Source organism: Neofelis nebulosa, chromosome 5, assembly GCF_028018385.1.
Source record: "Neofelis nebulosa isolate mNeoNeb1 chromosome 5, mNeoNeb1.pri, whole genome shotgun sequence".
Lineage (NCBI taxonomy): Eukaryota > Metazoa > Chordata > Mammalia > Carnivora > Felidae > Neofelis > Neofelis nebulosa.
In genome coordinates this window covers 2,205,551-2,230,363 of record NC_080786.1, presented here as the reverse complement: position 1 = coordinate 2,230,363, position 24,813 = coordinate 2,205,551, and the positions used below count along the sequence as shown (strand labels likewise).

Below are 24,813 nucleotides of genomic sequence, written 5' to 3'. Positions count from 1 at the left end.
AACCTCGGCGGGGATTCTATCAACGCGGCCCAACCCCAAGGGCTTGGTCACGAGAGGTGGCAGGGCAAGGACCCTTCTCAGGGACTCGGGGACACTTACCACCATCTGCCTGTTTTGTTTTCCTTCTGACTCCTCTGCTACTACTCTCTTTCAGCCCATCGAGGCCGCTTGCCTCCAGGGCCCCTTGCAAAGAAGTTGGCCTTGGGGGGCAAAGGTGAGGATGTGTCACTTCAGGAACACAGATGGGACGTGTTTAATTTAAAAATTATGATAAATTCAGATGTGCGAGTAGACAAAGAAGAGGAGGGAAGTGGAGATGAAAGGATGGGCACACAATTTGGAGGATGGGAGAATGTCTTCTGAAAACTGGCGTATCTAGGGGCGCCTGCTGGCTCAGTCAGAAGAGCACGCGACCCTTGATCTCAGGTTTGTGAGTTCGAGCCCCACGTTGGGTGTAGAGATTACTTAAAATCGTTTTTAAAAAACTGGAATATCTAATATTCAAAACTCCTAAACTTGTGCTGTTGAAATACAGACCGCCCCTTGCCCCCAATCTCTTTAAAGCCTCTGTAGAGTTCTAAAGATAAAACGGCCTGATGTGGGTGAGGTTTTTGTGAAACTCAAGGGACTCAGCTCCACATTTGAGTCAAGACACTGCAAACGAGTGTGTGGGATGATCGTTCACGAACTGAACTAATTCAGTGGAAGCAGAGGCAGAATGTCTAGCCAGAGGAAATGATGAGAAAGTAAGCCCTCCAGGGGTTCACAGAAACATGGGAAGGTTTTGAAGACAGATCTTATCTAGATCCTTAAAGAGAAGGACACCTGGCCTCACATGTGCATTAGACACGTCGGAAGGGATGTTGGAGACACGTGGGCCCCCTCTTAATCTGTGGACACAGTCACAGAAGAACTCACTCACCCATGAGGCACTGACGGAGAACCTTCGAGGGGCTAGACGTGCTGGGTACCAAGGATACGAGAATGAAAATCACATGGAACTTGTCATGAAGGCTCTCTCAGTCCGTGGTAAACAAACACGCACAATGAGATGAGCTACGGGCCGTAGAGAGGGATGTAACCAGAGAAGGAATGAATAGCCCCTGCACCAACGAACTGCAGGGGAACTCAGCTCTTGGAGAACATGTGGGGGCTTCCTTTGTGCCCCACGCATTGCCTCTTCTGCCCCCCGAGGCTCCCAGAACGGTCTGCCAACGTGGTCCTAATCCACGAGTCTGCATTTCTGCCACAGGGCGCTGGATATTTATGTATGTGTCCTTTGCCTAATTAAAAGTGGGAAGTTTCTCTTTGTTGATTTCTGTGATCGTCATGAACTACTGCTTCCTGAGCACAGGGAAGGACCTGCTCCAGGAGGACCGCTCCCTGACACCACAGCTAAGCTTGTGGGAGAGCGCAGGGAAAGCATTGAGAACAAGTGTCATCAAAACAGGAAGGTGCCCGTCATGTCAAACACCTCTGGGTGAGATAACTGCCTTAGTGTCCAGAGTCGGCCCGGAGAACAACAGACTCTTTCTGGAGAGGGACCTTTGTCCCAAAGAGACTGGGAGAGACTCGTGGCACATTGCCTTTTCGGGGGCAGGTCGTTCTTTCTCAAGTGGGTGTTAAAGGCAATTCTCCTCCATTTTCCATACGCGCAGCCATCAAAATAAAACAAATTCCGTAAGTTTCAAGAGCTGAGGACGGAAAGAAGCTCCTGTACTGCCTGAGGGTCTTCCAACAGAGGAACGCACGGGATTCTGACACAATAGGAAATTTGTAACAAAAATTCCTGCACGAAGTCCAAGCTTTCCTTTCTTTTAATGGATGAACAAACCCAAGGCAAAATAGTCTTTGGGGTAACCCAGAGAAAGAGGCAGAGCTGCGAGGTGGAGGCCTTGCCTGGCCCACTGGGGTGACTTGGGAAGGGAGGGGAGCGGGGGGAGGGGAGGGCGGGGAGACTCAGCCTGAGCCCTGGTCTTCTCTGCGCTGCTGACCGGCTGTGACCTTGAGTCTCTGTTTCCCTTCTTGGGACTCCAAGTTCTCTGCCTTCAGGATACAGACTAAAATTGGATTATTTTGTAGTTCCCGAAGTTCTACTTAGTTCTTTTCCAAATCCGTGATGTGTCATCATAGTTTCCTATCCCCTGCAGATCTTTTCAATTTCGTTTATTGGTTTGTAAATCTTGTATTTATTTTAAAATATGTCTCACGCTTTCAGTATCTAAAGCCTGCATGGGTCTGCTTCTGCTGGTTCTAGGATATACCGCTTCGTTTCTGCGCGTGTATCTGGTCATATTTGACTGTGACTGCTCATTGACCCTGAAGATTCTTTGGGGGGATTTCCCAAGATGTGGGGTGAAGCTGCCCCTATTCCAAAGGTGATTTTGAGTTTGCTTCTGTCAGACACAAAGGGGCACTATCGGGTTTGGACAATACTTCAGCTCACACCCCGACGTTTATCGGACCGCCTCAGTGAGGCAAGTTTAGACCCCAGGTCCACACAAGGGCTGGCCTGTGCTCACAGCCTCAGGGAGGGCTCAGAGCAGTGACTCCTGTCTTGCCGCACATCAAGCAATCGTCCCTAAACCCCTGGGATTCAGCGAGGGAAAGGAGGTTTCCATTTGCCCCACTCGTACCCTAAGGATTGTAGCCGCCCGGGGGGACGCGGGGCTGGCTCCTATTAGACTTCCCGACCTGGAACACCCCTGAGCCCGTCCCTCGGGAAGCCACCCCAAGACAGTTCCCAGCCTCTCCGTCAGTTTACTCTGGATCACCAGATGCAAAAATGTCACTGAATGATCTATCGCTTTCTCATTATCCTGTCAGCTTTTCAGGGCTCTGTGATAAAGGATTGTTCGTTGCTCCTTAGAGCTTTGCCATTTCTCTCTCTCTCTCTCTCTCTCTCTCTCTCTCACTATATATAAATTTTTATATAAATATAAAAAATAAAAATAAAAAATATATAAATATTTATACAAAATATAAATATACAAAATATATTTAAAACATATTCATATATATTTTATATGATATATAAAATATAAATATGTATATATTTTTTAAGATTTTATTTTGGGGGCTGCCTGGGTGGCTAGTTGGTTGAGCGTCCGACTTCAGCTCAGGTCGTGATCTCACGGTTTGTGAGTCTGAGCCCTGCATGGAGCTCTGTGCTGACAGCTTGGAGCCTGGGGCCTGCTTCAGACTCTGTGTCTCCCTCTCTCTCTGCCCCTCCCTGACTCATGCTCTGTCTCTCTCTCTCAAAAATGAATAAACATTAAAAAAATTTAAAGATTTTATTTTTTTAAAGTAATTTCTACACCCAACACGGGGCTTGAACTTGCAACCCCAAGACCTAGAGTCGCATGTTCCTCTGACTGAGCCAGCTGGGTGCCCCTCTTCATGTGTGTTATGCATACGTGTTTAGAATTGATATATCTTCTTGATGAATAGCAGTTTCATCATTTTGGGGGTGGCTTTCTATTCCTAGAGATATTTTCAAAATTAAAGTCTGCTTTTTGCCGTTGTTGTTTGGCGGGGCTATCACTTCCGAGCGTGAACTTTAAGAGCCAAGGAGTCATTTTCCACAGTCCCTGTTTCACACTTCGGTAAGCTGTGGGAGGAACGTTCCAGGTGGCGGCTGTTCTGTCAGCCTGGGTCCTAGTGTGAAAACAACTGGGAACTGAGACCCCTAAGTGACTGGCAAAGGACGTGTAGCAAGAGAAATAATCTTGTTTTAAACTACTAAGATTTGGGTGTTGTTTGTTATGTAACATAACTCATCCTGTACTGACTGATACAGAAATATCGGGCTAATGCCTCGAAAATGTTATCTTTGTTAGACAATCATATGAGACACTTGGCATCGGGTCCCCTGTCACCTCTGCACCCCCAGATGTTCTCAACACTGCCCGTCCCCATCACTCACCTGTCAGGGACTGACCTTGCTCTCTTGTGGCCTTGCTCCCATATACGGTTAACTTCACCCAGAACACTTCCCCCGCCCTTCACGCGGCTAAAACTTGTCTTTTTTTTTTTTTTTTAATGTTTATTTATTTTGAGACAGCGAGCGAGCTGGTAAGGGCGGACCGAGAGGGAGAGAAAGAATCCCAAGCAGACACCACACTCAGCGCAGAGCCTGACACAGGCTCGATCTCATGACCGCGAGGTCATGACCTGACCCAGAATCAAGAGTTGGACGTCTAACTGACCGGGCCGCCAGGCGCCCCAAAACCTCATCCTTCAGGTCTCGTTTAAGAGGTCTCTCTAGTGACCCAGGGCAGATGCAAAGGACGCTTTGCCCAAATCTCTGTTACGGACTAGTGTCCCCAGTGTCCGGCTTCTGTGAGGACTGGTCCAGCCTCACAGATGCCCTCGTCTCTTGACTTTGGCTACCCGCCGTGAGCATAGCCAGTTCCTCTCCTCCTGTGGCAACCTGCGGCCAACGGCTGGCCTCCGTGGGGTTGGGTAGTAAGCCCGCCCCCCCCCCTCCCCCGACTCAAGGCGAGGCCAACTCTGTGGTACAAAGAGTACGTGTGTTTCTCTGGAACCGGCAGCCTCAGCTGACCGACCGACCGACCTCAGACACGAGTGCGCCCCGCCGACATCAGCAGAGTCTGGTCCAGACTGGAACGGCCCAGCAGAACCGTGAGCTTAGGAAACAGCTGTTGTTTTCAGCTGAAGTTAGTCTCCCTGCTTATCCTTATTCCCCCGCCCCCTGTTCTTCCCTACTCCCTCTCTCCTCAGGGCATGCCCTCTATAAACCGCATGTGCCAAAGCCCTTGTCTTAGGTCCTGCAGGATGACAGGGTCCCCGACTGCCTGTTCCTGGGCCGTGAACCCGTCCTGCACCGCCCCTCCACTGTCCCGGACGTGGTTTCATTCATTCAGCGACCATGCCTCGAGCCTGTCTGGTTACTTACCTCTCCTACTAACTACAAACTTCTTGAAGGCACAGGCTTTGTTTTTATTATTACTGCTATTGACAGTAGCTCTATGCTCTTAAAAAAAAAAAAGATGGAGAGGGGCGCCTGGGTGGCGTAGTCGGTTAAGCGTCCGACTTCAGCCAGGTCACGATCTCGCGGTCCGTGAGTTCGAGCCCCGCATCAGGCTCTGGGCTGATGGCTCGGAGCCTGGAGCCTGTTTCCGATTCTGTGTCTCCCTCTCTCTGCCCCTCCCCTGTTCATGCTCTGTCTCTCTCTGTCCCAAAAATAAATAAAAAAACGTTGAAAAAAAAAAAAATTAAAAAAAAAAAAAAAAAAAAAAAAAAAGATGGAGAGAGGGGTGGTAAAGTGGTTACCATTTTGTCTTCAATGCCCGGCACGCATTAGGTACTCACTGATAGTTGAATGAACGAGGGAATGAATGAACGAATGAATGGCTGTCCGGGACTAAGCAGAGAGATGCAGGCTGTAAGCACTTCTGTGAGCTTGGAGATGAACGGCATTTCCATAAAGAATGGATCTTGGAGACTTTTCGGGTTCAAAGACCAAGGACTTCAGCGATACAATTTCTCCGCCGAAGAAGGGCTAGATCCAGCGTAGAAAAACACGGGAGCAGAAAATGGCTGAATTTTGCTACGAACAGAAAGAGGAGCATGTGGGACCGAGGCGACGTTGAACGGTCCTACTCAGTGAGGAGGGGCTCCGGGCCGGGTGCTCCCGCGGCCCGGTGCACACACTTTACACGTGTTATATGTTGCCGCACACGCACGGCTGAGGAGGTGGTTGTTCCCGAAAGCATCGCTCTCTTTGAGTGCCTGTGATGGGAGACTCCTTCCTAGCTGGAAAGAGGTGAAATGCTGGTGTTCAGAGTTGGGAAAAAAAATCAGATGATCATCTCAGGCTCCTTTCTCCGCCCTCCACCTCCGTCCTCCTGAACAGTCAGAATCCCGTCCACAACCACGTTGGTTTCTGTAGAGTCTGTAATAAGACGAACGTGAACCTGCAAACCTCGGCACAGGGCCTGGAAGGCCAATGTGTTCTAGTGAACACTGCCTTTCAGCTCCGCTCCTGGGGGAGTCTGCTGAGGATCAAAGGGCCAATGAAGGGCCAGACTCTGCAACGGTGGGTTTTGTCGGGGATGGAGGCCTGGTGGGGACGATCCCTCACTTTCTGACCTGCGTCCACCGGGGTCCCACCTGCGCAGGCCGTTCTGCTCTCCCCGCGCACGCGCACGACCAAGGGGCATTCGCCAAAACCTGGGGCCACAGGTCACGCCTGGCCTGATGGCAGCCAGGCAGCATGGCTGAAACAGTGTTTTGTGTTTTGCGTTTTCTCCAAGGGAATACAAAACTGTGTCCTTGCAGCCTAACCGGCCAAGGCAACCTGTCTATGGGGAAAGAGTGTGGGATTTGTAGGCAAGAGACTGGAGTTTCAGTTTCGGCCCCCACAAGTGGGGTAAATCACAACGTCTCCTACTTCTCCGTTTTCCTAAACTACAAACTGGGCTGCATATCCCTTGACTTATTCCTTCAAAACGTTCTAATAAAGATTCAAAGAGTCACTGGATGCAACATAAAACATTCAAAGGACTTTGCACGGATTTGTTATTATTGTCATTGTTTTATGACCATTGCTAAAACGCCATCAGAGTCTAGGACAGGAACCTAGAAACTTCAGAGGTTAACAGACGTGTGGACACTAAATTCAGGACACTACCAACCGGGTGGAGAGAGCTCCAATCCCCGCATCTCTCTGCACTCCAAACTCTGGTCAGACTGAGCTGCACGGCATCAGCTTCTGGAATTCTCCACCCTCCCTCCAGACCCTGGACCTCTGCAGGCACTGCTTCCCTCCCTGCAGCATCGTCTGTTGCCTTCCCTGCTGCCCCTTCTCCTTCTTCTTACTCCCCATCTGGCTCAGCTCTGGGAAGCTAGCCCCGAGCGACCCCGACTCCACACCAAGTCTGCAAATAGATCCCCGTGTCACAGCACCCTTGGTCTCGCCCGGGGCCCCGTGTTCCCAGCACAATGTCGCGTTGTCCGTTTACAATTCTCTGTGCTCCCTGAGAGGCAGGAACATGTCTTACTCAGTAGCAGGGGGTTTGGACTAAGGACCAAATAAACACTGAGTAAATGGAAAAAGACAGAAAGAAAGAAAAAAACCCAGTCTGAGAGCTACAGCTGAGAAGCACACTCAGCACACTGAAAGTGGACCCGAAACCCTGGGGACCCCTCGCTGGCATGTCTCGGGACACATCATGATTTCTAAGGCCGCAGAAAAGAGGACAGGTGTGTGGAGCAGCCCGTGCGTGTGGTGAGAAGATCCCACTGCTTGGTGAAAGTTAGAGCAAAGCGGAGGTCAACTGGACACCTCTTGCTCAGAAATGTCAATCAAAACATGTCAGCCAAGACAATACAGGCGGGACCCAGCCTGGGCTCCAAGGGCCGTGCCCGTCACCTGTTGCCACCACGTGCCGTGGCTGCTGGCTGGCTCACAGCGGGCGTTTCTAGTCCGTGTTCAGCGTCATGATTCCCCTTGAGTTAATACTCGGCAGGACCACCGGGGGCCAGGTTACCTGCAAAAGAGACAGCGGAAGTCCATTCTTTCAACGCGGGCTGAACCTACCTACTGTGGGCCAAGCAAGCGCTCCGCTTTGCCCAGGAGGGGCTCGGGCCGGGGCCGAATAGGCCTCCGTTCACGCTCCGGGGGCCCTCGGGCGTTCGGTGGGCTGATGGAAACGCACACAACTCACCGGGCTACAACCCAGCACGACGTGTACATGGGAGTTGCTTTTTTACTTAATGGCCACAAATCCTTTGCCATTCCTCCCATCAGGTGGTAGGATCTAAGGTCCCTCCCCTTGAATCTGGGTGTGCCTCCTGAGTCTGGGTCTTCAAGGGCCAGGCAGCTGGCACCGGGTTCTGCTAGAAAGCTTACGCTCTCAGAACCTGCCGCCACGCCGAAGGAGCCAGAGCGGCCACACGCAGGTGCTTCAGGGACAGTCCCGCCTGAGCTCAGACTCCAAGTCATCCCAGCCGGACACGAGGGAAGGAAAGTCCCGATGGTTCCGTACCCGGCAGAGGCCCCACGTATCACAGAACAAAGACAGGCCATCCTCCCGTGCCCTTCCGGACTCCCAACCTGTAGAATCACGTCCAACACGAAATGGCCGCTCTGTGCCATTTACACAAACTCACTGACATGCCTCATACACAACTACAGACGACAACGAAAACAGCCCACGATGAGACACGCCCTTCGGGCCAGGAACAAGATATCCTTCCTCTGTAAAGGCTTTACCGCGCACAGGGCTGGAGGACGGGCCCAGTGTTCCTTGGCGGCCTTGGAAGCTTTCCCACTGGTGGCTGGGGCCCTGCTCAGCTTTTCTCACTTCCTCCTGGTGTGGAGGTGAGTCTCACCCTTTCCGTGAAGAGCTGAGGGTCCACTTGTCCTGGGAGACCCAGAGCTGCTCATGCAGGACAGAGGTGCACGCCCCTGAATCACATCCCACGCGAACCTGGTGTGCTCGGTGAGGTGCCGTGGGCAGCTGTGTGTCGCTTGCTCACGTTCCCGGTCACCTTGTGGCCCTCGTCACGCCCCGTGGCCACCGGGTAGCGCGGAGCTGCGGCCGCTGCTCTTCGATGGCTGCTGTGGCGGAAGGGGCCCTACTCGGGTTTTGGGAACAAGAGTCTTTTCCATAGGCTGGTGTGGCTTTCCAGGCACTGCCCCTCTCTCCACCCCCCCTCCCCCAGGGTCATGTTAACACTGGAGGGTCTTGGGGCGCCTGGGTGGCCCAGTGGGTTAAGCATCTGACTTTGACTCAGGTCATGATCTCATGGTTCATGAGTTTGAGCCTCACATCGGGCCCTCTGCTGTCGGCAAAGACCCTGCTTCAGATTCCCTGTCCCCCTCTCTCTGCCCCTTTCCTGCTTGCTCTCTCTCTCAAAACTAAATCAACACTAAAAAAAATGAAAAAAAAGTATTAAAAAAATGCTGGAGGGTCTTGACAGATGATGCACCTCACGCTTTCTGTGGAACCTCCTCGTGCCCCTCGAATCTGTGTCCACGCCTTATCCTAGACTGTCTCCTCCCCTTTGCGCCCTTCAGCCCAGCACAGTGGTTGGTCAGGAGAACCAGGCTGTTGAACTGAACTCAAGGGGACACAGGGAATGGATGGCATGTCCCAGGTGGCATTTCTTCTCCCCTTGTCCCTCAGGTCTCCAGACGACGGCTTACCAGTTCCTGCGGGGGAATGTCACAGGGAAGAATCCAACCAGCGTCGGAATCCAACCCACTTACTAGATGGCAAGTCCCGCCTGAGGAGCTTTTAGGTTACTGGATTGGATTTGAAGCCCGTGAGGATTTGAAACCCCACACGCTTCGGAGGTGGGGAAGTTGGAGCTTCTCAGTGAGTCACGTGAGCTCATGCCAGTGCTAAGTGACAGAGCGGGAGCAGGACCCTGCATTTCTGTCGCAGCGCCTGTCCTGTCTCCCCCGGGGACGCAGCGCCTCTGGTTTGGGAGTTCAGAAGACTGAGGCGGGTGGGGGGCCTCCTCGCGTGTGGGAAAGCCCCTCCAGATGAAGGCAGAGCCGCTGTCTGGAGGGAAATCTGTTCTGACTCTTCCTGGGGCGTTTACAAGGCTGCTGGGCGTCCAGCTGACCAGCATCATTGCCGGGAGGCTGGAGGCCAAGGGACAGCCCAGAAAGCACTGCTCGGTCAGACCGAGAGCAGGGCCGGGGCTCAAACCCAGAGCCGCCTCCCTCCTGTTGTCGGGATGTTGACTGGACTTTCCTCACAGCCCACGGGTTACTGGTTCACAGCAGCCATTTGTTCTACCACAGACCAGACAGAATCCCTCACGTTGACTAAAAAAGTGGTTTCAGAAAATGACTTTTGGGGCCCCTGGCTGGCTCGGTCAGAAGAGCATGCCAGTCTTGATCTTGGGGTCGTGAGTTCGAGCCCCACTTTGGGGGCAGAGATGACTTAAACAGATAAATAAACTTAAAAAAAAAAAAAAGAAAGGAAATAACTTTTTTTTTTTTTTTCCTCCTCAGGCAAGGAACAAAGACCACACAAGATCATTTCCTAGCTGTGTCATCTGACAGAAGATACACAGCTTGCTGGGGAAACAAGGGAAAAAACCCAAACTCAGATGAGCGCCAAACAATTTCATCCTCAAGAAGCTGGATTTGCTGAGAAATACAGACTGACAGAGACAAAAAGAGAGACACTGAAGAGGGGTGGAGCCAGATGAAGAGGGAGGACAGAGGAAGGGCTGCCAACTCCAGAAAGGACAGCACTCTTCTGCTTCTTCCTTTTTTGCTAGCCTCAAAGACGTCTGAAATTGTCTGGGGTTTCTTAAAAAGTTAAACATGTGACTAAACGTGTAGCAGTTAAACACGTTACCACGTGACTAAACAATTCTACTCGGGGGAAGTGAAAACCTATGACCACGCAAAGAATCGTACAGGGATGTTTACACCATCAGTATTCCTGATAGCCCCAAACCAGAAACATTTCAAATGCTCAACCACTGGAATGCCTGTGTGGCTCAGTCGGTTAAGCATTCGACTTCGGCTCAGGTCGTGATCTCACGGTTCGTGGGTTCAAGTCCCGCATCGGGCTCTGTGCCGACAGCTCGGAGCCCGGAGCCTGCTTCGGATTCTGTGTCTCCCTCTCTCTGTGCCCCTCCCCCACTCATGCTCTGTCTCCCTCTTTCTCAAAAATAAATGAACATTAAAAAAAAATGGCATCGCAGAAGGTGAAATGAATACCTCCCCAAGGTAGTATGGAGAGCTGGAGGGGTGTGCAGAGTCATGGGTGGTACAGTTTATGTATCGAATTCTGGTTTTCTGGAACACGACGTCCTGGACGAGGGATGTCACAGTGCTGTGGGAGAGATTCCGTCACACTGACAAGACAGAAAGAACACTGGCTTTGGACAGAGACAGACGAGATCGGAATGTGACTCCGCCTCCTGCTTAAGCCTCCAACGTTTTCACGTGTCAGGCGGGCTTACCGCTGCCTACCTGAGCGTGGCTCAGAAGACGGGGCGAACAGAATGGAAGCACACGCTCCCGCGAGGCGATCCCACTCCACTGCCTGAGCCTTCTGGAGCCTCGACAGGTAGTACCTGCAACACTGGAGGTGCGACTTACCAACATCCATAATGCTTCACAAGGAACCGTCTCACATTTCTTCCCGAAGCTCGTAAGTGGGCACGGTTCTGGAGTCTCATTTTCTAAGTTGTCGGTGACGAGCAGTGAAAGATAAAGAAATGATGACCTAAGTCTACGCAGCACCTCCTTCGCCCCATGGTGTCCCTCAAACATCAAATGCAGGACATCTACACAAAGGTACTGCAGAAAACAATCCTAAAGAAAGTTCTAGGTTCTGTTAGTCTCAACCCAGAGACGCCTCCTGCCAGCTGACTCAGCCGGAGCTGTGATTCTCCCTGTTGAATCCCACATTCCTCACTGGTGTCCACGAGAAGGGTAAAGGACACGATCATGGAGATGTACTGCAGATTAGCATCACAAGTCTTTCCTTTCTTCCTCCCTTAGCAGATGGCGCATCTTTTCTGTAAAGGATTTAAAACTCGGGTGGGCAAAAGGAAAAAGCGAACTCTTTCTCAAACGCTTACCACCCCGGTATGATCGATGAACATTTTGGTTCATGCTGTCCCGATTCTTTCCCGGGGGAACATGAGCATGCGTTGGTGTGGGACGTGTGCAGAGGGCGCCTAGAAGCTGGCACCGGGCTACGTGGCTTCAGATCCTGTCTCTACGACCACTTACAGCTGTGTGGCTGGGCAAACCGGGGAAGGCGATGGCACATTCCTTGGTCCTTGTGAGGGACGAGCGCATTAAATATGCTCAGAACCAGACATGGGATAGGTCAAGGGCTCAACCCATGAGAGCTACTGCCCCGCGGCAGGACACGCCTGTTCTGTAAGGCCGTGATCTGTGTACGTACACAGCACGCACGCTCATGCGTATGTGTGTCTGTGATGTGTGTCCAGGCCTGTGTTGTGTGCGTATGTGCAATTCTTTTGTCTAAACACACAGAATGGGACCAAACTTAAGGTAATCTGCTTTCTTCACCCACCACACCATGAGAGCGTTTTCATATACGGACCTACGTCCCATTTTCGTGGCTACGTGATATCCTACTGCGCAGAGGTGCCCTACTATGTACCCTCTCCAGCTGCTGAGGCTTCAGGTCGTTCGCACAATGGTTTTGAGCTGCATTTATGGGCTACCTCGTTGACATCACAGAAACACAAAAGGAAGTCAAATGAGGATCAGAGAAGCAGCAGTCCAGTAGATCAAACCAAGACTATTTTCCATTCCTTTGAACCGCAAGTTAGTGAAGTGGCTTATTCGACCCACTCAAGTCTAGTTATGATTTAAATCAGAACCTATAATTTAATACCTGCTCAACATTAAAAACAGTTAACGTCATTTGAATAAAATTTTATTTAACAAAAAGACAACATGATTCTTTCAAAATAAAAATCAGGAACACCTTTGAAGCTTCCATTTCGACTGTGCGGACTCATTGTGCATGACCGTGTGGCCACCCTCATCACGCGTCCCCTGTGGCCCCTGCCAGCCACCGCGAGGCTGCCCGGAAAACCCCAGGAGAAAACACCCGCACTAAATCTATTTTCCAATAGGACTTTCCAGGGAATATTGGCATTACGCGAGGGATACGTGAGGTATGTGCAAGGCTGAAACTCCAAAGGGTCACAGTGTTTAGCCATCAGACACGGCCCAATCCTGAGTCTCGATCAGACAGGTCTGGCAGGGGATGACTGGAGGTGGGAGTAGCACCGATGAGCGGCCTGTCCACAAACTCCACGGTGCACAGTTCCGGGCCGTTGTCATCACAGGGCGCGCGCTCCAGTTCCAGCACCATGATGGTGTTTGGGGCTGATGTTACCAGGATGTGCCGTGGCACAAACAAAGTCACCTGGGGGCCCCGCCCTGGCCAATATCGACCAAGGTTAAAGCCATTAATCCACACCTGACCCTGCAGAGACAGAAATATAAGAAAAGTGGTGTAAGAAAGTGGTCCAGGTTCATTTTTCTGCGTGTCGCTGTCCAGTTTTCCCAGCACCGTTTGCTGAAGAGACTGTCTTTATTCCATTGGATATTCTTTCCTGCTTTGTCAAAGATTCGTTGGCCATACGCTTGCGGGTCCATTTCTGGCTTCTCTATCCTGTTCCATTGGTCGGACTGTCTGTTCTTGTGCCTGTACCATACTGTCTTGATGGTTACAGTTTTGTAATAAGCGTCCGACTCTTGATTTTGGCTCAGGTCATGATCTCACGGTTTTGTGAGTTTGAGCCCCATATCGGGCTCTGTGTTGACCCTGCAGAACCTGCTGGGGATTCTTTCTCTCTCTGCCCCTCCCCTGTTCGCACTCAAAATAAATCAACTTAAAAAAATTATTAAAAAAAAAAAAAAAGAAGAGGGGCATTTGGGTGTGTCTACAGAGACCCCCTGCATGGGCTAGGGTTTGCTCATAGAGTAGGACTTAACAGTTGGCCGAATAAATGGAACATTCTATCACAGAGGAAGAGAGAGAGGGAAAGAGGGGAGAGCAAGAGAGGGAGAGAGAGGGAGAATGAATGTATGGGAGATGAAGGAGCCACCCTGGAGGAGGTACGGCCGTGGCGTCACCTGCTGAGCCCCGACCCCCCACATGCTGTGGCTGCTCACCTCAAATTACTCCGTTGCCCACTTTGGGGAATTTTCAGCCTCCAGGTGTCCCCTTTATCCTCCCTCTGTCTGAATTTCCTACCCGGGTTCAAATCTCAGTCCTGCTCCTTCCTGGCTGCCCGAGCTCGGGCAGGCGCCGCTCACGCTGGTGACCGGGGACAGTGGGAGGCAGCAGGCGCTGTCTGGCGGTCAGCACGGCGGCTGGCGCCGGGGCCGAGCCCAGGGAGGGACGGCGCTCCTCCCGCTACCGTAAAAAGATCTTGGCTTTCACATGCCTGCAAAAGGAGGCCAGTGATTGAAAACCACCCGTCTGTTGGGTTAAGTCATTTAGAGAAAGGATGACAGTTTTACAGTTCTCAGAATATTTTACTCTTGTTTTCACCGCAGGACGCGCTATCTCGATCCTTCCTACAAGGCATACGCAACGACAGCTTTATCGGATTTTTATCAGGGTAAGATCTGCCGGTGCCTTGTTTTTGCAGTAGTAGAGAAGAGCAGCACTTTACTTTCGAGGCCGAGGAGGAGACGGGTTCAAGGGCAGAGCGGTGGGAGGGCGGTGAGAGCACACGGGCGTCACAATGGGTCCCGGCAGAGGCCACGCCAGCTCCCGGCTGAGTGACGAGGTGGACGACTGGAGGTCCGGTCCATTCTCCCACCCACGGTTTCCTTTCCTGAGAATCCAAGGGACCGCCCCTCACGTCTCTGGTGCCGGACGGGCGTGTCTGCCTGAAAGCCGGGAAGGGTTTCCCTGGATGCCCTTTGCCAGCAGGTTCTGGGCTAAAGCTGAGGCTGGGCACGTGGAAGGGACCGCTCCTGGGGTGCGATGTCACAGAGACACCGGACTGACGGAACCAGGGGCGCCTGCGGGTGAGCCTGTCCCGTGCCCAGCTCGTCTTCCTAAATGCTGCCCCACAGACCAATAGTGCAGTGGCCTCACCGGGCAACAGTCCCTAAGACCTGCTTGGGAGCTCCCCACAGCACCACTCGGGCAGCAAGACTTGCTCCCGAGAGCCTGGAGGTGCCGGCCTGACCAGGGGGCAGGGCTGCTCAGTGTGTCTGCCCGTGACTCCCCGGCCCTTCCCCCGACTTCCGCTTTCCTGGCTCATCCCACGCGGGGGTGAGGTCCCGCTCCTCCTAGGAAATAGTGGCCCCACAGACTACAGAGCCTACAGATTCCTGTAGGCTCCTCACAGGGCCCCCTACTCCCTTTATTAACTCTAGAACCCATGCTCTGCACCACAGCAGAGCGAAAGCCAGAAATCAGACGCTTTTTGCGTGTTCTTGCCTCTGACCTTGACCCACGGCCCCCAGACAGCCTCCTGCCTGCTTCCTCCCCGCCCTGTCTGTGCCACTCACACCCGCACGGGACTCTTCTCCATCACTCGGACACGCCAAGCCGGTACCCCCAGTGCGGCCACTGTTCTGGCTGCCTGAAAGCTGTTCCCCCAGGCCCCCAACTTTCGGACCACAGAGATCTCAACCCCATCGTCACCTCCTCAGGGAGAAGAGCCGTGGCCACCCATGATACCGGGCCTTCCAGTCCGGGTCACCTACTGCCCCTCGGTCTCTTCTTTTTATTCTAGTCATTGTCATTATTTGACATGGGTACCATTTGTTTGATTATCGGCTTATCAGCTATTTCCAGCATACATTCTACGAAGGGAAGAAACTTCGTTCGTCTTGTTCGGAGCGAGACTGTCAGCACTCAGCGGTGATACTCAGTATATACCTAGCAGCACTCATTAGGGGAGACTGGCTGATAATTCTGCCTGAGACCAGATTCAACAACGAGGTGACACGAAGTCCTACTGAAAGGATATTCCATGCCCCTCTGCTCCCAGCTCAAGAGTTTTAGAGACTCTTGGTCACTGGAAGAGAGAGAAAATATTTGCATTTGTTTCTCCTCGATCAGCACTGTGATTTGTTACTCAAAAATTACTCTAAAAGCATCAAATTTTTAAAAATTCTATGAAAAACCACATGCACTCTGATTACTGTTTTTCTTTAAAAAGTTATGCTGAAATTATTAGGGGCGGGGGGAGAGTACGCACATGTTAGTAAACGTGATGGTAAAAGCAGGCTCATTCTTTTTTTTTTTTTTTAAATGTTTGTTTAAACAGAGACAGAGTGTGAGCAGGGGAGGGGCAGAGACAGAGGGAGTCACAGAACCTGTGCTGAGCTGTCAGCACAGAGCCCGACGCGCGGCTCAAACTCATGAACCGTGAGCTCGTGACCTGAGCCAAAGATGCTTGCCTAAGCGACTGAGCCACCAGGTGCCCCAAAAGTAGACTCATTCTTCATACGGCGAGCCCCATCAGGGCCCAGCATTTGCAGAGCGAACCCCAGTGGCTTCTGGGGCTTTCTGGGGCTGTCCCAGCTAAAAGAGTTCCATGACAAAGTCTTTCTCTGACCATGGCTTGACCTCTGCTGGACTCCCCCCTCTGCTATTGTCACCAAGGTGATAATCGTTCCCATGAATGTTAGGTTTCCGGAAACGTGTGACCTGCTTCTCTGTTAATCAGACAGATGTGTGTCTGTTTTAAATCCTCTAGACAGACACCATCCTCTCCTAAGAACTTCAAGCAAAATGTCAATGCTGTTTTAAGTCACAGTTTCACATTTTTCGAACTTGCTTGGGAGTTCCTTCGAAATCAGCAAGCTCTGGTTGGACGCTGACTTTGTCCGACTCTGAGAGAAGTTTCTCAAGCTTAGAGGGCTGTCATGACACACAATTAACGAGCGGTTGTGATGCCAACACGGTAGAAAAGAAAGAGAATTTTTTGAAAAACGGTAAAAGAGTGAGGGGCTTGCTTAGATAAGATGGGAAAGAGACCTCGCACCGCACTTCACGAGGGAAAATTAATGCTCTGTTTCCTTCAGAGCCAAAGGGGTCAGAGCTGATGCAAATCACACCCCCTCACTTCCTCCGCAGTCTTGGGGTAACAAATAACTCTATGGTCTCCGTATTTTATGACAGATCCAACTAGAACTATAAATTAGCAGAAAAGATGAATCACTTCCTCCTTTTATCCACCCCAGACATGAATTCCTTCCCTTCTCAGCCCCTGAAGTTCCACCATCGCCTGTACCCGACAGTGGGCACCGTGCTCCGTCGCATACCTGGACCAGAGCTAAGAACCGGCGTGCAAAAACTGCCTCCCGGCAGCCATCCCACGCACGGCAAACTGCAGGAGACCCCCTTCAAGTCAGAGCGCATTTACTCCTGTGTACACGTAATTCTCACAAGTTTGTCACTACATTTGAATTTAAATTTTATGTATTTATATTTTAAAGTAAGCTCTATGCCTGGGGCGCCTGGGTGGCTCAGTTGGTTAAGCGTCCGACTTTGGCTCAGGTCATGATCTCACGGTTCATGCGTTCGAACCCCACATCGGGCTCTGTGCTGACAGTTCAGTGCCTGGAGCCTGCTTTGGATTCTGTATCCCTCTCTCTCAAAAATAAATAAACAGTAAAAAAAAAAAAAAAAAAAAAAAAAAAAAAGTAAAAATAAAATAAAGTAAGCTCTAGGTCCAACATGGGGCTTGAACTCATGACCCCAAGACCAAGAGCTGCATGTGCTCTATGGACTGATAAGCCAGCCGGGTGTCTCATTTTGTTGCTAAATTAATATATATCGTTTCCAAGCTCACAGGACTTGTGACTAGGAAGCAATGAATTAGGTGGAAACACTACTTTGTAGGGGGTAAAAACAACTGAAAATCAGGCCAAGAGTTAAAAAGCTTATCAGATTCAGAATGAAAGGAGAGTCAAGAGTGCTGAGACCTGTGGCAGGTTGCAGAAATGGTCACAGTTCTGTGCACCTCCCCCTGTCGAGAGCCAGAATCTGTTCCTTCATTCCTCGAATCCAGCTGGTCTAGTGAATGCCCGGCCAAAGAACATGGAAGAAGTGACTTGTGAATCCTGACTTGGGCCTTAGGAAGCCTTGCACACTGGAACCAGAAAAGACCCCGAATAGCCAAAGCAATCTTGGCGTCACAATCCTGGACTTCAAGCTGTATTACAAAGCTGTAACCATCAAGACAGTATGGTACTGGCACAAGAACAGACACTCAGATCAATGGAACAGAATAGAGAACCCAGAAATGGACCCACAAATGTATGGCCAACGAATCTTTGACAAAGCAGGAAAGAATATCCAATGGAATAAAGACAGTCTCTTCAGCAAGTGGTGCTGGGAAAACTGGACAGCGACATGCAGAAAAATGAACCTGGACCACTTTCTTACATCATACAGAAAAATAAACTCAAAATGGATGAAAGACCTCAACGTAAGAAAGGAAGCCATCAAAATCCTCGAGGAGAAAGCAGGCAAAAACCTCTCTGATCTTGGCCGCAGCAACTTCTTACTCAACACGTCTCCGGAGGCAAGGGAAACCAAAGCAAAAATGAACTACTGGGACCTCATCAAAACAAAAAGCTTCTGCACAGCGAAGCAAACAATCAGCAGAACTAAAAGGCAACCCAGAGAATGGGAGAAGATATTTGCAAACGACATATCAGATAAAGGGTTAGTATCCAAAATCTACAAAGAACTTATCAAACTCAACACCCAAAAAATAATCCAGTGAAGAAATGGGCAAAAGACAAGAACAGACACTTCTGCAAGGAAGACATCCAGATGGCCAACCGACACATGAAAAAATGCTCAACATCACTCATCATCAGGGAAATACACATCAAAACCACAATGAGATACCACCTCACACCTGTCAGAATGGCTAACATGAACAACTCAGGCAACAACAGATGTTGGTGAGGATGCAGAGAAAGAGGCTCTCTTTTGCACTGCTGGTGGGAATGCAAACCGGGGCAGTCACTCTGGAAAATAGTCTGGAGCTTCCTCAAAAAACTAAAAACTACCCTACAACCCAGCAACTGCACTACTAGGCATTTATCCAAAGGATACAGGTGTGCTGTTTCGAAGGGACACGTGCACCCCCATGTTTATAGCAGCACTATCGACAACAGCCAAAGTATGGAAGGAGCCCAAGTGTCCATCGATGGATGAATGGAGAAAGAAGATGGGGTATATATATATATATATACACACACAATGGAGTATTACTCGGCAATCAAAAACAATGAAATCTTGCCATTTGCAACTACGCGGATGGAACTGGAGGGTATTACGCTAAGTGAAATTAGTCACAGAAAGACAAATATCATATGACTTCACTCATATGAGGGCTAAGGGAAGGGAAGCAAAAATAATATAAAAACAAGGAGGGGGACAAAACAGAAGAGACTCTTAAATATGGAGAACAAACAGAGGGTTACTGAGCGGTTGTGGGAGGGGGGGATGGGCTGAATGGGTCAGGGGCACTAAAGAATCTACTCCTGAAATCACTGTTGCACTATATGCTAGCCAACTTGGATGAAAATTAAAAAAATAAATTAAATTAAATGGCAAAAAAGAAGAAGAAGAAGCCTTGCACACCGGCGTTCTTTCTGGGAACCCTGCCGGTCACTGTATGAACAAGCCTGGAATAGCTTGCCGGACGATGAGAGGGACGTGGCCCGATCTCCTGTCACCTCAGTGGACAGGCCGCCAATGTCCAGGAGCACGGCCTCCTCGCTGACCGGAAGGGCGTGCAGCCGTGAGCAGAACCGCCCAGCCTGCCCGCGCTCCAAAGGGCGAGCTGGAGGAACGGGCTGCTGTCTCAGAGCACTAAGACCCGACGGCTCGTTGCGGCAGGTGCTGCCCACGCGTTGAGACCCTTCAGTAAAGGAAACGGTGCTTACAAACCCGACGTAAAGACGGTGGGTGGATTCCTGCTCGGGCGTTGGGTTCCTCTCACTGACCAGCCGCCGGATGCCGTCAGGGCCGCCTGGTGGTGTCTGTGCCCCGCTGGGCGTCGTTGGACAGACACGGCTAAGGGGGAGGACGCACGGGAGCCCCGGGCACAGTGACACGCGGTGAGCTCGATCGGGCGGCCGCCGGTGTGACTTCCCGCGCCCCCCCCCCGCCCCCCGCCCCCCCCCCCCCCCCATCCCCAGTGCTACCCGAACGCCCGAGCCTCATTCTTTCTCCCTGGACCACTTCTCCTTTTCTGGCAGAAGAGCAGACATCAGGGCTGCTGAGGAGGAAGAGGCCTGTTTTGCCTCACGCAGCTCCAGCGCAGGCCACACTGGCGTCCGGACGTGGCTCTCTGGGTCCCCACAAATGCTGAGTGGGACCCGGGAACCTGGGTGTCGCCGGCACACGTGTGAGGACAACGCCCTCTGGCAGTGTCCAAAGGGGACCCGGGATCAGGTCCTGAGGACTGCAGCCTAGAAGCTGAAAGAGAAGCCCCGGGAAGAACAGACGGGGGAAGGAAACGGCGGAGGGCTTTCGGTGCAGAAGTCAGGGGAAGGGTTTCCAGGGAGGGAGTGGTTCCTCATGTCAGACGTCACCGGCCAGGACGGTAAGACAGACAGGTCCTGAGAAGCATCGGGGGGACATTGCAACGTGGGGGTGCTGCTGGTGTTGGCAAGGACAGCTACAGAGGAGTGTGGGGGCAGAAGGTGGTTCCTCCCCGTGGGGCTCCACTCTGGAGTTCGTTCTACCGACCGGGTCCTCTTCCCCACAGCTCCAAACCTGGGACAGGTACCTCACCCCTGCACTCCCACTACAGGCACTGAATACATACCTTTAACTTGCATTGCAACCCACTTCCGGATTTGCACGGATTTCTGCGTATAGACTCAAGACCGACAGGCCCTCTATAGGATGGCCATTAGGTCTAGAAACATGGAGACCAGTATTCGCACCGAATATAGCTTAGTTGGCTGCTTGGTTGCTTTATTTACTTGCGTACTTACTTACTTACTTGTTTTTACTATGTTCCAGACTTGATGGGCCACTTCCTCTTGGGATGAGGAGACAGGAGCTACTAGAGGCTGAATATGTCCAAACCAGAGCTTCTGATCCCCGCCCGCCTCCACGCCGCCCTGCTCCAGCCTCCCCACCCCACAGCGTCCCCTCTAACTGTCAGAAATTAGCCACGCCCACCCCTCCCACTGCGCAGGCCTGACTCTGGCATCCTCCTTGACTCCTTTCTCTGGAGCACCATGCCCGATCCTTCAGCAAACCTTGCCTTTTCTTTTCGGTACAAATCTTGCACTTCTCTGCCCCACCACCCAAGCTCACAGTTACTCGCAGGACTGCGATAATAGCTTAGCTTCCCATCAGGAATTTCTGCATAAGCTTTGCCCTCCTATAAGCCAGTCTCACAGAGACATGAGCTTATAAACCAGGCCCATTCTTTCACTCTCTGCTTAACAGCCACCACTGGAATGAGGAGAAGCCAAATTCACCACCCCCTGACTAGGGGCCACACTCTTCCCCCACACTCTCCCCTGGCTCACAGGATCTTTTTCTCTGGGCCTTTGCACTCGCTGCTCCCTAGCTCTGGAACATTCCTCCTCTGGCTCTTCACATGGATAACTCGTTCTCAGCCTTCAGGTCTCACCCAATGGCCACCTCCTCCTAGAGGCACCTTTCACCACTCCTTACGTGGTGGTTGAAATATATGTCCATATATATATATTTTTTTCTTTTTTTCTTTCTTTTTTTTTTTTTTTCAACGTTTTTTATTTATTTTTGGGACAGAGAGAGACAGAGCATGAACGGGGGAGGGGCAGAGAGAGAGGGAGACACAGAATCGGAAACAGGCTCCAGGCTCCGAGCCATCAGCCCAGAGCCTGACACGGGGCTCGAACTCACAGACCGCGAGATCGTGACCTGGCTGAAGTCAGACGCTTAACCGACTGCGCCACCCAGGCGCCCCTATATATTTTTCTTTTTATTGAGAGAGAGACAGACAGACAGAGGGAGTGCAATTGGGGGAGGAGCAGAGAGAAGGAGTGAGAGAGAATCCCAAGCAGACTCCACACCCTCAGCATGGAACCCGACCAGGGCTTGAACTCACGAACTGTGAGATGGTGACCTGAGCCGAAATCGAGTTGGTTGCTTAACTAAGCCACCCAGGTGCCCATGTCCATACATTCTTAACACTTCTCCCTTCAAAAGGCAGAATCTAATTCCTACCCTCCAATCACGGACTGGACTCAATGACTCTCTTTTCACCAATGGAATGTGATGAAGGCAATGCTATGTGACTTCCAAGGCTAGGTTATAAAAAGGGTAGTTTCTGCCTGGCTCTCTCCCTCTGGGGAAAGCCAGTGCCATGTCATAAGGACACTCCAGCAACCTACAGAGAGGCCTGTGTGGGGAAGAACTAAGGCCTCCTGCCAACGGCCAACATCAACCTGGCAGCCGTGCAAGCCAGCCACCGTGGAAGGGTCCTTCTCAGCCAGTGAGGCCTTCAGGTGACGTGGCCCCGGCTGACAGCTCGACTATAACTTCGTCAGAGACCCTGATCCAAAACCACCAGGCTGAGCCAGTCCCAAATTCCTGACCCACAGAAACTGGGAGAATAATACACGCGGACCACTGTTTAAGCCACTCAATGTTAGGGTAGAATTTGTTACGTGGCAATAGGTAACTCTTATGCCATATAAGATAGCAACGTCTTTACTCCCATGCCTTACTTTCCGTCACATCATCATGTTTATTCTCTTCCCAATTGTTACCACTATCTGAAACGATGGCATTTATTTCTTAATTGCCCCTATTTCTACAAAGGTCTCAAGGTGATACCCAAATTCCTTGACACACGAGGCCATGAAACCACCTTTCCAAATGTGCTTCCGACCACTGCCCTCCTGGCTCCTTCTGGGATGGTTTCGACGACGCCAACCAGTTCTCCAGTTCTCTGGATGCCAGATGCTTGTGCAACAACTCAATTATGACACCGTCTACCTAGAGCTGGGTCAGATCCCGCAAGTTCAAAGGGCTCAGACCCACAAGACTGCCTTCACTTCAGAAAGCAGTTCCAAGTCTGGGGTCACCCATACTTCTGAACTACCAGCTCCAAATTGGGGGTCCCCATGACCTCCTCCTCCTCAGGTTCAAGAATTTGCCAGAGTGGTGCACAGAACTCAGGAAAGCAGTTTCCTCACGTCTGCCCTCTCCAGGAGCACTTTCTAGCACCTGAATGGGTCCACCAGCCCAGAAGTTCTAGAGTTTTTACAGAGCTCCAGCTCCCAACCCCCACCCCAGAAGTCAGAGGTTGGGGTGTGGAACTCAAAGTTCCAGTCCTTCAATCATTTGGTCTTCCTGGTGACTACGCCCCACCGGTACCAGAAAGACCAAATGATGAGGGTGCTGGAAATTTCAAAAGCAAGATGCAGAAATAATTGAAACCTACGAAGGGATTTTTGTCAGCCCTTTGCTAGAAATTCTTGGACTTTGTGATTTTTTTCTTTTTTTACGTCTTGAGAAAGGGTACATTGGCCTCCAAAAAATAAAAAAGTTACTTTTAGTCAGTATCCTACTTTGATTCTTAGCTTTCAAAGCATAGTTCTGGTTGAGGAAAGCGGGACATTATCCCCACCCTTCTCATCATCGTGCTGTTATGCACCCGGCCTCCCGCGAGTGGCTGAACCGCGCAGGAAGGCTGCAGCGGGTGTCGGTAGGAGACTCGTGCACACCATAGGAAGGGGAGACCGACTACCCGGATCCAGTGCGCTGGCAGAACATGGCACCGGGATGGCACACGGTGACACGGCCGAGGCGCTGAAGAGCACTGCCCATCGGAGGGAGCCTGTGGTCAGATAAGAGTTCTGTGCAGACAAAACACTGGCCTGAGTCTCTCGGGCGCAGCAAAACACGCCTGACTGCTTCCCACTGAAATCCCAGTTTGATGCTTGGGCACTTAACCAGAAAGCCACATCCAAATCAGAAGTGAGTTTCTGAATCTCGTGAATCAGCCTTATCAGTGACTTCGTTCACTAAATCAAGGCAGTTTCTTTACAGCAACCGAAGAGCACAGGCCCAGAGGCCGAACAGGGCCTCTCCAGTGGGGGAGGGTCCAGGAGAGCTAGTGTATCCAGAGGCAGGGGCTTAGGAGTGGCTCGGGCTCCAGGTGTCATTCGGCTCCCCTCCCCCACCCTCACATCTGCCCATCCTCCCCCAAGTCAGACCTCAGTGCCCCATGGGGGGGTGGGCTCTGTTTGTTCCGCATCGCGGATCGCTCAGAACCTCAGGGGCTGGCCTGGGAGCGTCCTCAGTAACAGGGGCCACTGCGCACGCCGGGAAGTATCAGAAAGCAGCATGCTCTGTTTTATGGGCATGTCCTCTGACCGTCGGACCCACACAACCCAGGTCCCCAATCCTGTGGATGGACCTTCTTGCCCGCTTCACCGAGATGTCCCTCACATACAATCCACTCACGTCGACTGCACAGCTTGGCGGCTGTGCGACCATCCCCACAGTCAACGTTAGAGTATTTTCATCCCTCCAAAAGGAAACCCCGTACTCTTTAGCATCACTGCCCATCCCTCCCCCCACCCCCACCCCGGCCTCTCCCTCTCCCTCCTCTAGGCAACCACGGATTCTCTGTCTGCACACCTGCCTATTCTGGACGTGCCACATAAATGGAATCTGTCATATGCATGGTTTGCGATTGGCGTCTTCCATTTAACACGCCTTCAGGGTCCATCCGCGTTGTAACATACACGACTGCTTCATTTCTTTTTCCTGTCGGATAATCTTCCACTGTTCCATATGTAACAAACATCTCGTCTATTCATTCATCAGTGGATGGACATCTGGGCTTTCCCACCTTCTGGTCAATTCTGGATAATTCTGGAGGGTGCTGCTGTGAACAGCTGTGTACTCGTTTTTGAGAGGACGTGTGCATTAGATGGGCTTGTGGGGTTCCAAACCTTCTGACGCATTTGTAAATACTGTATGTATATACACCTTCCAAACACGAAGGTGTAGAACATCCACACGTGAAGAGCCCACGTGTACATGCTCAGCACAAGCTCCTCACAGCCCTTCCAGATCCTGTACAACGCCACCTGCCTTTCCATGCGGGCCTGCGAGTCAGACCTGGGGCTCAGGGAGCTGTTCCGTCACCTACTTGTGCTCCTCGCGCAAGATCCTTAGCTCTCCTGACCTGCTCGTCTACAAGTTAGAGGTAATGACAGGACATCCCACCACACCTGCTCTTTTTCTTTTTTTAACGTTTTTAATTTTTTTCAGAGAGAGAGAGAGAGAGAGAGAGAGAGAGAGAGAG

General features: G+C 51.4%; 1 protein-coding gene across 3 annotated transcripts in view; it reads right to left on the bottom strand.

Annotated features, from left to right (window-relative positions):
* Positions 1-24,813, bottom strand: part of GLB1 (galactosidase beta 1) — a 104,618-nt gene that overhangs the window by 5,437 nt on the left and 74,368 nt on the right. Inside the window, exon 16 of one of the 3 annotated variants that reach the window (XM_058729285.1) lies at positions 10,970-11,073. In XM_058729285.1, the coding sequence (XP_058585268.1) occupies positions 10,981-11,073 (93 nt within the window). In that variant the 3' untranslated portion in view covers positions 10,970-10,980. Of the gene's footprint in view, positions 1-10,969; positions 11,074-12,400; positions 12,975-13,017; positions 13,942-24,813 lie in introns of those variants that run through there. The other 2 variants (XM_058729282.1, XM_058729283.1) reach the window with 2 other exon arrangements.